Below are 13,828 nucleotides of genomic sequence, written 5' to 3' on the forward strand. Positions count from 1 at the left end.
CTGCATGTAGAAGTTAGAACATCAGTGATTGGAGTATGAATCCACCTTGATTTTGAATCTTTGCAAAGAATTTGTCTCCTGGTGCAATGCAAGCTATGACAGTGTCTTCCATGCATCGCTGATTTGTGGGTGAGTATTTTGGTAGAGCCAAACCTCAAGACAACTAGACACTGTCTGTACCTACCGATAGCAGACATCAATGCCTGTACTATCTGGGCTGGTTTTTGTGGGCAAAGTGCAACAGTGAATAATGAAATAGCTAATACTGAGCCATTGAAAAAGAAAGCAAACAAGAGATTCAGCAGTGTAGAAGCCAGTGGCAGGTCATCAGCACCTTGTTTACAAAAGGAGAAGGTTTCCTCCAGGTAATTCCTTCTGTACAAGTGTGAGAAAGAAAGCTATCTCTTTACTTGCCCTCATTACCCCTTCCCAATGACATTTCAGACTCTGCCTATCTCTATCATACTGAAACTTCATTTTATTGGAAGCCCGCTATGCCAAGCATTACCTCACAAGCTGTCTTTCACCAGATAAGCAAAACACCAGAATACCTCTCTTAGGAAGAAAGGAAAATCGTAGTATTTATGGACGGAGGCTGACATTTTAGGAGAGCCCCCTGTATCATTATGCACTGGTTTAGAAGCATGTATGTTTACTGGTGCCCCCCCTCAGTCAGTGAGCACCTCTTTAAAACTGAACTGCTTTTTTCTGCTGCTCAGCTGATTTCAGCATGTCCCAGGCTGCGCCTAAGGGGATCCTCTACCCTGCGGTGCTGGCATGCCACTGTCTGTCAGAGGGTAGCACTCCCATAGCCAGGCCCCAGGATGGGAATAGCTAGTCTCTTCCCAAGCACTTTTTTTCCCCTCTAGTCACCAGCACACCACTCCGTCCATCCCATTACAGTAATTTCCTCTCTTTAAGGTATGGGATTTAACTGCACTAACTGCCTCACCCTTCAAAAGGCAGCAAGTTCCCAGACCTCTCTTGTGTTATATCTGCAGACTTCTGCTACTCCCAGGCCAAGGCAGTGTGGAGGGGCCTCACAGTGGGGGGAAACTAATTTTCTCCAGAGACAGAGGAGTACAAAGTTTCCTGTCTTTTCTCTCCAAGCCATCTGTCACTTCCCCATTGGCTTTCTCAAGCTGGCTTCAGATTAATGGCTGAGTGGATGGTCTTTAACCCTTGCTTGACTCATGTCAGCAAAGGGGAACCTGTCAACCAGGAAACTTCTGATACATTCACGGTGGTACAGCACAGCATTCGATGGCTGCAAAATGGTGAGGTTTCAGTAAGACATGACATTATTGCTTTCTAATGTGACAAAGTGATAAGGGCAAGGCTGCCCCCAGCCACTCAGAGATGCAGCATGGCCATGCTGGGCGGAGCATCATCAGCAGTTAAGTGACATCAAGTCTACAGCTTCTCCAAGACAGCCAACTCTACAGAGGGCAAAGCGCCATAATTCAACTTTTCACATGCCTGCCTGTTAGGAGGTAAGAGAAATACTAGATTGTGGATATTATCCAAGATCCACAATATTATCTGAGTATTTTGTCTGTTAACACATCAAGAGTGTGTTAACAGCTTGGCAGGAGATGACAAACCTGGCATAAAAATAGATAGAGCATGGCTTCAAGACCAGAGTAATAGTTATGAAGGAACAGCTCCATAGGTGCTGTGCTGTGCATCTCTGTGAGCACTCTTGTACCTCTGAGAGCCCAAGGACACTCAGAATGAACTGGTGTCCCTGCCATTTTCTTGTTCCTTCTCCCTGGAGAATCTGTTCCTTAGCCAGCCTAAAGGTTACAAATGAACACTTGTCTCTGTGAGCTTCTCTTCTTCATTAGAAAGAAAATAATAAGGCTGTAGGGCATGTTGAAAAAGTCAGAATTCCCCCTTTTGCCCCTAAAATAGGTCAGATGCAAAAAAAGGGAAATCATGATCCAGGTAGGCAGCTTTCTTTAAACAGAAATCCTGGTAATAAAACAGGAAAGAGAACAATAACAAGCTGTTGCAGTGTGAGGGGGTCTCCAGCAGGATGCTTTGAAGATTAAGCTTCTGGGAAGGCTTCTCTACCCTCTACAGCTTAGAATAGTGTCCTTTGCACAAAGCTTGAAGTGCCGTGGTCATGCTGTGGAAGGAGATAGAGAATACTTCTCCAACTAGGATTGGGCTTGAGATACTACAAGCGCACGTAGTATGCTGGCCACAGCCCACATGCTAATGTCTTGTGCTGTCTTTGGATGATGCCTTTAGGTAAGCTAAGCCCTGCCATCCAAGCAGGTCACTTACAGAGCGTGCCCTTTGGTGCCTGAATTTCATTTCCTTTTTAAAAAAACATTGATTTCCCTGCGGCTGAGTTGGTTGTTTTCTTCTCTTAGGTACCACCACATAAGCCAACTCGGAGGAAACCACCATGCTCCCTTCCATTGTATTCCCACAAAACTGAGACAAGTGACAATGATGAGCAAGTGAGTACCAGTTTAATAGAGGGACAAGGTCTCTCCTCTCTGCCACCTCTTCTCTCCTGAAACATGAGTGTGAAGGTTGCAGAAAGGTCAGGCTGTGCAGCAAAAGACATCAGTCATGCAGCATCCCTGCTCACACACACATACTCAGCGTCAGCTCCACGCTGTATTCCAGGTTTACAGCATGGATACACATCCCGTTTCTACTGCTTTTGTTTTTACTCAGGACAAGCACTGATGGATCCACCCAGTTACCACCTTTGAAGCATTTTAAAGCAGGAACTGCCAACCTTTATTAGATTTAAACAGCGCTTAGCTCAGGGGACGCCCATGCTGTTTGTTGCCTTCAGATGAACTGTAGAGGTTTGAGTATAATGTTGGAATAGTTCTGCTCTTGAGATTTTTCCTTTGTCAGAAAAAGGGAATAATTAATACAGAGTGAAGAGGGATTTAGTCAGCAGTACCCACAGAACATTGTCCTGAGGTGTCCTTCATACAGCACCCCCAAATGAGCAGGTCCCCATAAGCTGTCTGCTACTCACTGAAATTCATGCTTGGACCCTCTCCAGTCACTTCTGTCCTTCTGTATTTCAGGGTATGAGGTCTACCCACCAAATTTCACATTTTCACCTGCCCTTAACAAGGGGATGGTTCTTTATCCTTCTGTTCTGACAGCTACAGGCTCTTGCTGCCTCCATGCCAAAGGAGCACAAGCTTTAAAATCTTATGTTTCTTTCCTTTCTCTTTGAACCTGGAAAAATCTATATGCTCCTTCTCAAAGCAATGCTCTCCCTTTCTTAAGCTGTTTACAGCCTTTCACAGCTCTGTCTTTCTAGCCACTTAGGCTTTTCTTGCCCATACTAACTGGATACCCTTTAACTCTGTTAGTCAAGTAGTGGCAGAAAGTCTTTCCTGTCACAAGAAGTTCACAATGTTGCCAACTTTAAGGTTTGTATCCTTTAAGAAGTAGAATTGTAATCTGTCTGGTCCTGAAATAATACCTGGGGTAAATGTGTCACAGGTTACCTACCTTAGTGAAGGCCATGTAGCAGCAGATCCATTAAACATCCCCTAACTCAGGTACTTCAGCCAGAAAGTAGACAATCACCTATTCTCCCATAGAAAGGATACATGTATGCAGAACTCTAGGATGGCCAGAGAGCAAAAGGAGGGCATGGTAAGAAAAGAAGAAAGCAAACTTTTGCATGAGGACATCATATAAGACTTCATTTGCTTCCTGACTATTACTTTCTGCTTCTCTCTTCCAAGTTTTCCACCTTCACTGTATTTCCTCTTTTTCACTTACTTTACTGTGACTTTTTCATGTTACATTTTGTTTTGCAGAGGCAGTCCCCAAATGCTTGCCCCGTTCCCAAGGTCAAGGTGAAAAGCTCCCCCATGATTGAAAAGCTGCAGGTAGGTCCTGGAGGATCCCACATGGCTGCTGCAGCAAATAAAAATTGATTGGCATTTGTCATAGTTGCTTTCCTTGCAGAGCAGCCATGGGGGAAGGGGATCCAGGAGTCAAGGGTGACATCTAGGTAAGCAGGACAGAGACCTCACTGAGGAGGGCCCAGTTCCATAGCACACAAACAAGAAAGGCAGAGCAGGTCTAGCGATGCTAACCAGTATCAGAAACTGTCTGGTGATCCTCAAACATGTCCACAGGCAGGTCAGTGTGTGGGTCAGGGTCATTTGGACCTGTGGGGTACGTGGCTGGGTATGGCCATTGCAGTAGCACAGATCAGGTAGGAAGCAGGGACAGGCACCTCAGTTTAAATGCAGTTTGTGAGAGAAAAGTGAAGGAAACCCTGGCTGAGACTTCTTCCAGCTCTTTGCAGCAGTCTAAACCATTGGGATGGAAAGAACCTTAAGATCATCTAATTCCAACCCCCTGCCATGGGCAGAGAAGCCTCACCCTAGACCATGTTGCCCAAGGCTCTGTCCAGCCTGGCCTTGAAGACTGCCAGGGCAGTGTTCTTCAGGCAGCCTGTTCCAGTGCCTCACCACCCTCACAGTAAAGATATTCTTCTTTGTATCTAATCTGAACTTCCCAGGTTTAAGTTTAAACACAAATCCCTTGTCCTGCTGCTACAATCCCTGATGAAGAGTCCCTCTATGGCATCCTTGTGGGCCCCTTTCAGATACTGGAAGGCTGCTATGAGGTCTCCACACAGCTTCTCTTTTCCAGGCTGAACAGCCCCAACTTTCTCAGCCTGTCCTCATACAGGAGTTGCCCTTATATATTAAATTGAATCACCTGTACCCATTCAGAGAGCTGGCACAGCTAAAATCCTAACAGCGGAGAGTGTGCTCCGGGCTCTGGCACTCCCCCTGTGCGTGCCCAGAAGCTCTCTGCTTCCCTCACCTCAATTCCCCATTATGCATAAACACACCTAGTACCTCTTGCCCTTATTGTATCTCTCTACAGGGCCTGATTGATGGCACTGAGGGCAGCTCAGCACTAGATAGCCTGTAGACATAGTGCCCTGCCGCTGCCAGCTGCCTCTCCTGGCAGTACGTGTGACTCCAGAGCTCATTGCCTACTGAATGCTCTGACACAACATAGGCATGTTGATAGCACTGTCCCTTTAATGCGCCCAAGGACTTCTTCCTACGAGAGTTATTTTGTGACAGAGCAGCAGGAAGTGTTTTGCCACAATTAGTCACAAGCTTGCTTCTTTTTCCATGGTCTGCTTGGGCACACACAGGGGTGGTCTAAATCTTGAAGTGATGCTGGCTGCTTGTTCAGACTTCCTCCCACCTCAGCCACTGTAGACTGCGGCAGGTTTGGCTGGGTCACTGGAAAATCCCAAAAGGCCTCAGGATGACAAAACCAGACGTCCTGAGATCCAGCTGCTGGGGAAAGGCAAAAGTCCAGTCATAATTTCTGTGCCCGGGTTTGTTTGTTGACAGTGTCACCAGGACAGACCTATAACCAGAAGGTACGTGGGTTGTGACAGCTAGGAGATGCGGCAGCTCCCGTGGAGGGAGCAAGGGTTCCTCCGTGTGGTTACCGCATGTAGTACAAGGCTTGTGTCGTGCGCACCACCCTGACGGGGATGTTTTCTCTGTAGGCCACTCTGGCTTTTGCTCCAGCTGCTCTGTTGCCGGCAGCATCTCCCAAAAGTCCTGGTCTGAAAGCCCTGGTTTCTCCGTTCAGCACCGCTTCCTCGACGCCCAGCAGCCCCGGGGTTCAGTCCCAGCCCAGTGAAGTGAGTGAGGTGCCAGTCAGCTTTGATCAACCTCCAGAAGGCACTCAGCTGCAGTTCTATAACAAGGTACAGTATGTACTAGGATTTCTCCATCACAGAAGGGTAAGGCTTGCTTATTGCTTGGGGATGAAGAGGAAGCTGTAGCCCTCAGTCCCAGGTTCGAAACAGCCTGTCAGTGTAGCTCTGTGGAGCCTTGTCTCTGCTCACCTGCATACAGAGGTTTGTGTTCCAGCAGCTTTTCCCAGCCCAGTTGGTAAAGTGATGAAAGTGGCAGCACCCAGTCACTTCAGCTCAGCAGTAACAATGTGGCTGGTACCTGGGCAGGTAGTGCTATGAGAAGGTGGTGCCATGTGCAGCACATGTCAAGGGTGGCTGAGACGCACTTTCGGGAGCCATGCAGAGCACAGTGGTTACCAGGTGTCCTCACAGAGTGCTCAGCACTTAAATGGGGACCTGTAACCTGCATTCACCATCAGCAGCTAGACTGCAGGCTCCTTCCTCAACCACCAAACTGCCAAGAGTAGAAAAGACTGAGATACCCAAAGTCAGCAGCATCTTTGTAATGAATGCAGCATCCTTGGGGTTAGGGTCCAACTTGGACAAGGAACCACAATTTTAACTGGGACAATGATTTCTGTCACCATCTTTACAGAAAGAAAGGATGAATATATGAGGGAGCTGCTTGTCCTATAAAGTAGTCTCTCATTGTCAGGGAGTTGCCCTCTCCCTACCTCTCAGTAGCAGAGCATGGAAAGTGAGGCCACCAGGGTAGCAATAAAGTTTTTTCTGCTATTTTCCTCTGTTGTACTTTCATGCTTTCCAGTAGTACTCTTTTGACTGCTTCAGTGTCTGCTTTTCCTGCCTCCAAGGTGCGCACACGGGGACTGATAAAGCGCAGGCCCCCCTCCAGGAAGTTCCGACGATCTCTGTCTGAGTACGGAGATGGGGAAGATTTAGGGGTCAAAATCTCTTCAGAAAATGGTGCCAAGGAAGATGGGGATGAGGTATTTGGGCCCAAGGGCAAAACAGAGGATGCAGAAACAGGGAGCAAAGAGCAAAAGAAACACACAGGGTCTGATGGAAAGCCCCCATCAAGGAGAGGATCCAGCAGATCAAAAGGTGAAGAAAAAGGAGAAAAACAGGCAGAGGAAATGACTCCTTGCAAGAGTAATAATGCAGGGGATACAAAGGAGGAGGAAGAGTGTCATTGTGCCCCAGAGGAGAACTCTCCCCAGCCTCCCTCTGGCAACAAGGAGAAGGTGTGCGAGGGTCCCCAGGAAGAAGAGCAGCAAGCCTGTGAACAGGAAAAGGTGTACAAGGAGAAGGAAGAAGCTGAAGCAAAGGAGACCAGTGAGAGCACAGGCACATGGAGAGCGTCAGAAGAAACACCACTGGCACCTGAACAGCTGCTGGACGTGGTGGGTTTAGAGACTGCCGGTGAGCCTTCAATGTCAGCTATGCAGGACCAGGGCACAGTGTAACCATGACACACAGGTAAGACAGGTCAGCATGATGATGGATCCTAAAATACCAGAAGGTTTTGCTTATTATTGAAAATGGAAATTTTCAATCATTTTTGCTGCTCCCCACACCTCAAAAGTATCAAATCTCAGGCCTGCAGAGGCTGCAAGGCGGGGAATTTAAAAAACCCAAACAGCCCTCCTGGGTGGTGTTACAGAGAGTACGGAGAAGAAGCAAAGCTGATTCTGAATCAAGTAAAATGGTGCCTCTGCTCACCAGGCACCCTGCTCAGTTGCTGGTTTGGAAGCAATTTTAAAGTGCTTTCAGTGAAAAGCACTTTTCCCCAACAGTAACCACCTATGGACTATCTCAATATGCTTCCTTACATATACATATTTATATGTGTGCACACATTGTAAATATGCATGCATACATATATATTCTCTCTATAAGCATGTGTTTAGCTTGTTAGCTTTGCTAGCAAAAAAAGCCTTTGCACATGTACCAACTTCCTGATCAGCCGTGTAAGCATGCAGACACGGGCCTCTGCCGCTTGAAATAAAAGAGGATTTCCACTGGCTCAAGTGGACCTTGTTGTATGTAGGTTCTTACACATTCTCTAACCACTGACAATATAGCCACAGATGCCTGAAGAAATGTATCATTCCACCTCAAACACCTGTTCCTTCTTCAAATGCCTCCTTGGTTTGGCAAGAAGCAGGATAGTGCTCAGGCTGCATCTTGCCTTTGCGTCCTACCACAGAAACTATCAAAATACCCCCAAAGAAATACCAAAGTCACAGACCCCATACCCCAGCACTGTATTTACTTAGACACATGATTACTTTGTGTAATTTCCTTTATTTTCCCTTCTTAAAAGGACATACCCAATCAGGGCACAGGAGATTTAACGTGCAAATAGGAGCCATCTAACTCAATCAAGGTGGAAGTTACAAGACGGAAAACCTTCAGTGGCAGGAGAGGAGCAGAACACAGATATCTCCTGAGGTCCATACTCATCCCTGAGCTGAGTGGCAGCTCTCTGTCTCTCTGCTTTGCACCATCATACTTAGGGACAGTTGGAACAAGAGACTGGCTTGCAGTCGCTTCAGAGCTCAAAACTGAGGTGTTGTCTGACATTTCTTGGTGATATCTGGGGACTGAAAGACTTGATACATGCTGTCCTGGAGCTCACAACCATCACTATTCCTGGTCTCTCTGCTTCTTCATCCTGCTCCAAAATGTCTTTTCCTTCCCCCCTGAATTGGTCTTAGATGAAGTTCATCAGTTACATGCATACATGTATGGTGCCTTTTTGGAAGCTTCTTTTGAAACATTTTGGATTTCAAATTTCAGTAAATAATGTTTTAACAGTAGGAAAAAGTATGTTTTCTCCATATATGCTGTATGGCAGACAATGTGAACCCTGAACATGGGAAAACTCTTAGGAAATTGTTCATAAAGCATAAAATCCCTTTGAAGTGGGGTTGAGCTGGCTGACCTGTGAAACAGAAGCTATGCTAGGCAGAGCTTCATCCTTGGGGTGGTTTTAGTGCTGGTGGAAAGCAATCAACAGATTTGATGCACAGAAAATGTGCTGATGTGTAGCTGTGATGTGCTGCTTAGGTCAACAGGGCAACTTTTTTATCTGGCTCTGGACTCCAGTCCAGATTTCAAGTGCTGCCTGTCCATCAGTCTTTCTCACTTCCAGACCCTATCCAATCTGATTCTCTTTTGAAACTTCCAGTTTGTCGCCACCGAGTGCCACTCATGACAGAAAGCATCCTGGTTCACTGGGAACAGCTGGTTTATTTTATGTAGGTCAAAGAAGAGGTCTTACATGGCTAAGTCTCCAGTAGTATGGCCTGGCTGAATATGAATTGGTGAAGGTCAGATAGCCAGTCTCTCCCAAGTATTCAGACATTGTACTAGACTTGCATTCACTCTTCAGGTACTAGTTAAGTCATGGGTCTAACAGTTGCTAAGACAAAAAAAAAAAAAGCTTTTCATATGGAGAGTATTTGTTGCCCATAAGAAATAACTTATTTGGGAAAGACAGATAACAGACCCTCCTGACAGCAGTGCTTGAAGCTGTATCTGCAGTACTGAATAAAAAGCTGCTCTGGCTCAAGGCCATGGAGCTTATGTTCACAGCACGACCTACAGCTGTGGACAAGTTTGGGCTCACTGGAGACAGCTAGCTAGGCTTGTCAAAAGTGGAGCCAAGGAGTCAACTAGCTGTTAGGTGGTGTGAACAGTCAGGAATGACTGCCTGAACCTGTCATCAGCCACCTTGTACCCAGCAACAGATGCAGCTACCGAGACCAAGGGCAGAACCAGCCAGCTCCTCATTTGTGACGAAGCTCCTCCTAGCAAACATTAAGCTGAGCAGAGTCAGAGGCTCAGGTTCTCCCTGTCTCTCTGCACAGGCACAAGCATTTTACACACATATCTGACCTTGAGTGGACTCTGCAACACATCTCCAATGGTTTTGAAGGATATCCCCTTTCTGTTCACCAGCTCCAAAATCACAAGTAAAGTAGTAGCTCTGTGCCCTGCCTTTCTTTTTCCCAAGTGAGAGCACCAAGGTATCATTTGCTGAGAGCCAGAAGAGCTGACACTCTCATGTGGACTTGTTAGACACAGAGGACCCCACATCCTTTTGAGCCATGCTATGGAGCATTGTTATCTTTGAATCCACTTTAATCTGTTTGTTAGAGCTTGTATTCCAGGGCAGTCTGCAATCATTCACTGTACCCTGTTTCTTCTCTCAGCAGAGTCCCATGTGGATGTGAGTGATTGTGCCTTACTATATATATAGATATGTGTGTGCCTGTTTAGAGAATGAGTATGTGTGTCCTGAGCAAGGGAATGGAAATTTGAGGGAGAAATAGAAGAAATAAATGGTGGAATAAAACCAAGCCAGAACAAAATCTGTGTTTTTCCTCATGGGGAGATGAAGGAGCCTGAGGTAGGATGGAGAGACCTGGCAGTGGAAGGCAAAATAAGAGTGCCATTTAAACAGTTTTAATTTAATTTATGGTATTTTTTATTTTGGGGGAACATCAATAACCAACATGCTTAATCCACAAAGGAAGGTGTTCTCTGGGGAAAGCGGTGACACTGGAAATAGCCATGCTCCCTGCCCCAGCCCTGCAGGTATTGTGTACCAAGGAACAGAAGAAAGCAAAGCCATCTCACCTAGTGCCATTTCTCCAACAGCATCCTAGTTCAGGGGAAGCACAAAAACCTCCAAGGTGACACACAGTGATCCTTCCTGTGAGATTTCCCAAGCTTCTGGCAGTCATCAGTTTAGAGACTTTCTGTGCCAGAAGTTGCATCGTCATCTCCATCCTCAATGGCCTTACAAGTTGCAGGAATACTATCCATACTATCAGGGAATGTTGGCTTGGGCGGCGCGGTGGTGTATCCACAAGGCATACCTAGTCAAACAGTTTTGACTGGAACTTGACCACAGTTAGCTTGGTGTACGGGGTGGAGGGTGCCTATTCTGTCCCATACATATCTGTCAAATTGACAGGTGTATGAACGCTGATGGCCAAACAGGAAAATGCTCTCAGCAGTACAAATCTGATATAATTTATGCAATTCCTCTGGTGTGGATAGTGCCTCAAAAGGAAAAGCACAACCTGACAGGACAGAAGACCTTTAAACTGGGGGGAAGGGTGGAAAACAGCAAGAATAAAGATGAAGTGGAGAAAGACATGCCGCCCAAGAGCAATGAGACTGTAGTTGCTGTGTTTAGCTGGGATCTTCTTAGGTTTATGGTTATTATTTTTATTGGATTGTGTTTAAACCATACTGCAAGCCACAAGAAAGTGTTGGATGGTTAAGGACTAAGAGCAATTACTGACGGGAGGAATCAGGCTCTTTTGAAAGATCTGGGATGCAAGGGAGACTGGTTTGAAGGTGTGGAAACATGAGGGGGATGCTTGCGGCTGACAAGAGGCATTTGCAAGATATAGCACATCAGGGAAGAAGTGGAGCCAAAGCTGCAGCATTGGTTCAGAAAGCAAAGGGAACGCCACTGCCTCCTCTGGGCCACAAGAAACGAGAAACACACTCCCAGCTGCTGAGGAACTTCCCCCAGGAGCCCAAGGCCGCTACCGCCTACCCCAGCCAGCAGAAGGGAACCCGCCATTCCTCTCTCACACCTCTAGGGGGTGCGGTGCCTAAATGCTCGGCACAGAGCGGGCCGGGACAAACCAAAGCTGGTCGGGGGAGCACTATGTGTGTACCCCATTGCCCCCCTTTCCCATTCGCTGAGAATGAGCTCGCCCTGCTTCCAACCCGTTGGCCGTGCCTGCCACTGCCCACCAAGCACGCCGGCTGCGAGCGCGAAGCGGAGCCGGGGGGACTTGCGGGTATTCCTCCGAGACTCGGAAAAGCACCGCGCCGGGCGCTTCTGCGGCCCGGGGAACTTGGAATCGCCTCTGCCAAGCAGAGCCTACGGGTCGAGGAAAGGGCGATGCCAACGGTTTTTCTTTGGGGGTGGGGGGAAGGAAATTGCAGCAACCTCCACTGTTAGGGAGAAGAATGGTGTCTTCCGAAGCGGTGGACAGAACCATTGAGAGTCGGGGAAGGGCAGGCCCATAGAGGCACTGGGCAGTAGGAGGCGGGAAGAGAGTGAAGTGCTGAGCTGTGGGCTGAATGACAGAGCGGCTCGTTGGTCTAGGGGTATGATTCTCGCTTCGGGTGCGAGAGGTCCCGGGTTCAAATCCCGGACGAGCCCGCTATGGAAAGGGTGCGTAAGCACTTATTATTTTGGTGTCGAGGTGCCTCTCTGCGTTTTCATGCCTCTCCGCTTCAGGCCTGCCCGCAGTGGGAGGGTGGGCGCTGGTGCCAGGGAAGAGCGGCAAACAGTAGCTGCGGCGGCGCAGCTGAGTTGTGCGGAGGTAGAGCCACCGGGAGAAACAGGAGTGAGCGCGGGTGAACAGGGCGCTCCACAGCTGCGTCTCGTCGGGGGCGTTACTGGGAAGTGTGACCCTTTCCTTCCATTGGAAAGGAAATGCCTCTTTGCGAGTCCTGCCCGTGTCTCTTCTCTGTGGCTGGGAGCCGCGCTGTGCCTGAAGCACCGCGGGGGAGAGCACCGGGCGCATCAATTGGGCCAGAAATAGAAGCAGCCAAAAAAAAAGGGAAAAACAACGTGGGCTCGTCCGGGATTTGAACCCGGGACCTCTCGCACCCTAAGCGAGAATCATACCCCTAGACCAACGAGCCGGCACAACAACGTTTTTCTCTCCCTCACAAAAGCAGCCTAGAGTCTGTCGTCCTGCCCGACGCGGCCGCGTAGTTGCCTGCAGCGGGAGATGGTACAGGCCTCGAGCTGAGAGAAACATCCTGCAGGTGCGGGCTGGGGTGGTTTGCCAGGCTGGAACCCGCTCTTTACACAGCCATGCCTGAGCGCTCGTAACAGGCACAAATGAGAAGTCCCCTGAAAACAGCGTTAGATAAACGCGAGGCGGATAAAGGGCTTCGGGACAGCCCGGCGTTTGCAAAGTGGGGCCAGCCTGTCATCGAGCTGGTCGCAGCAACGTTGAGGCAGCGAGTGCCGAAGTTTCCCCCTGTCTCGGCCTGAGGGCAGCGACCCTCTCGATTTACCTCAGCCTGTGCCCGCCCAAGCCCGGGGTGCCGGTGAAGGGCAAGTGTGCCCCTGGGCAGCCATGGCTCACAGCCGCTCGGTACCGCAGCTCTGCTGGTGTGGCCTGCAGCCCACTGGCGGGTGGGTGATCAGGGCTCACAGGGATTGCCCTGCCCCGGGCTTGCTGGGACAGTGCAAAAACCTCTCGGGTGCACAGCCTGGCCTGCTGTTCTGCAGTGCTCCATATTGCTAGTGAGGTACGTAAAATCATAAAATCACAGAATGGTTTGGGTTGGAAAGGACATTAAGCTCGTCTAGTTCCAACCCCTGCAATGGGCAGGGACATCTCACCTACACCATGTTGCCCAAGGCTCTGTCCAGCCTGGCCTTGAACACTGTCAGGGCTGGAGCATTCATCACTTCTTTGAGCAGCCTGTTCCAGTGCCTCACCACCCTCACAGTAAAGAACTTCTCCTTAAATCTAACCTAGACTTCCCTGTTTAAGTTTAAACCCATTACCTGTTGTCCTGTTGCTACAGTTCCTTGATGATGAGTCCCTCTCTTGCAGGCCCCCTTCAGATACTGGAAGGCTACTGTGAGGTCACTATGACATGCACTGCTATTGCGTATGCTGTCACTCTCTGTGTTCCTCCCAGATGCTGTGGCAGCCTTATCTACCCTTGTGTGCAAAATCTGCCTAATACGTGTCTAGACAGTAACCACAGTCAAACCAGAAACCCCAGCCAAAAGAAGGGAAATTCATGATTCACTTACATAAGCCAAAATTGTACTGTAGCCAAGGGGTGATGTTACTTTCCTGCCTTACAGGTATTTTACACCGACTTGTTCAAATATCCTAGTCCTCTCAAAACAAACACTGATGCTACTCAGGCTAGAGATCAGAGCTACCTTGGCTCTTGCCTCTGTACAGTAACAGCTGCTGAACTAATTTTGCCACTATTCCAAGAAATGGGGGAGGAATATAGGGGAGAGAGAGACAGGCAAAATAATTGCTTTCATTTTATGGACCTTTTTTTTTTTTTTTTTTTACTGTATCAAGGTTATCAAGAATACTTGTGGTT

The 13,828-nt window shown here is 48.2% G+C and overlaps 1 protein-coding gene and 2 non-coding genes across 3 annotated transcripts in view; 2 read left to right on the top strand and 1 right to left on the bottom strand.

Moving 5' to 3' along the window:
* Positions 1-10,065, top strand: part of RCSD1 (RCSD domain containing 1) — a 34,305-nt gene extending 24,240 nt beyond the window's left edge. Inside the window, exons 3-7 of the mRNA XM_065676464.1 lie at positions 2,382-2,471; positions 3,813-3,884; positions 5,546-5,749; positions 6,553-7,177; positions 8,025-10,065. Of these exons, the coding sequence (XP_065532536.1) occupies positions 2,382-2,471; positions 3,813-3,884; positions 5,546-5,749; positions 6,553-7,164 (978 nt within the window). The 3' untranslated portion in view covers positions 7,165-7,177; positions 8,025-10,065. The remainder of the gene's footprint in view (positions 1-2,381; positions 2,472-3,812; positions 3,885-5,545; positions 5,750-6,552; positions 7,178-8,024) is intronic.
* A 1,760-nt stretch (positions 10,066-11,825) lies between these two features.
* On the top strand, positions 11,826-11,897 carry TRNAP-CGG (transfer RNA proline (anticodon CGG)). Its single transcript has one exon. It is a non-coding gene; the product is annotated as a tRNA-Pro (tRNA).
* A 416-nt stretch (positions 11,898-12,313) lies between these two features.
* On the bottom strand, positions 12,314-12,385 carry TRNAP-AGG (transfer RNA proline (anticodon AGG)). The gene has a single exon. It is a non-coding gene; the product is annotated as a tRNA-Pro (tRNA).
* Between the last annotated feature and the right edge of the window lie 1,443 nt (positions 12,386-13,828).

The sequence above is a fragment of the Lathamus discolor genome, chromosome 4 (genome assembly GCF_037157495.1).
Source record: "Lathamus discolor isolate bLatDis1 chromosome 4, bLatDis1.hap1, whole genome shotgun sequence".
Lineage (NCBI taxonomy): Eukaryota > Metazoa > Chordata > Aves > Psittaciformes > Psittacidae > Lathamus > Lathamus discolor.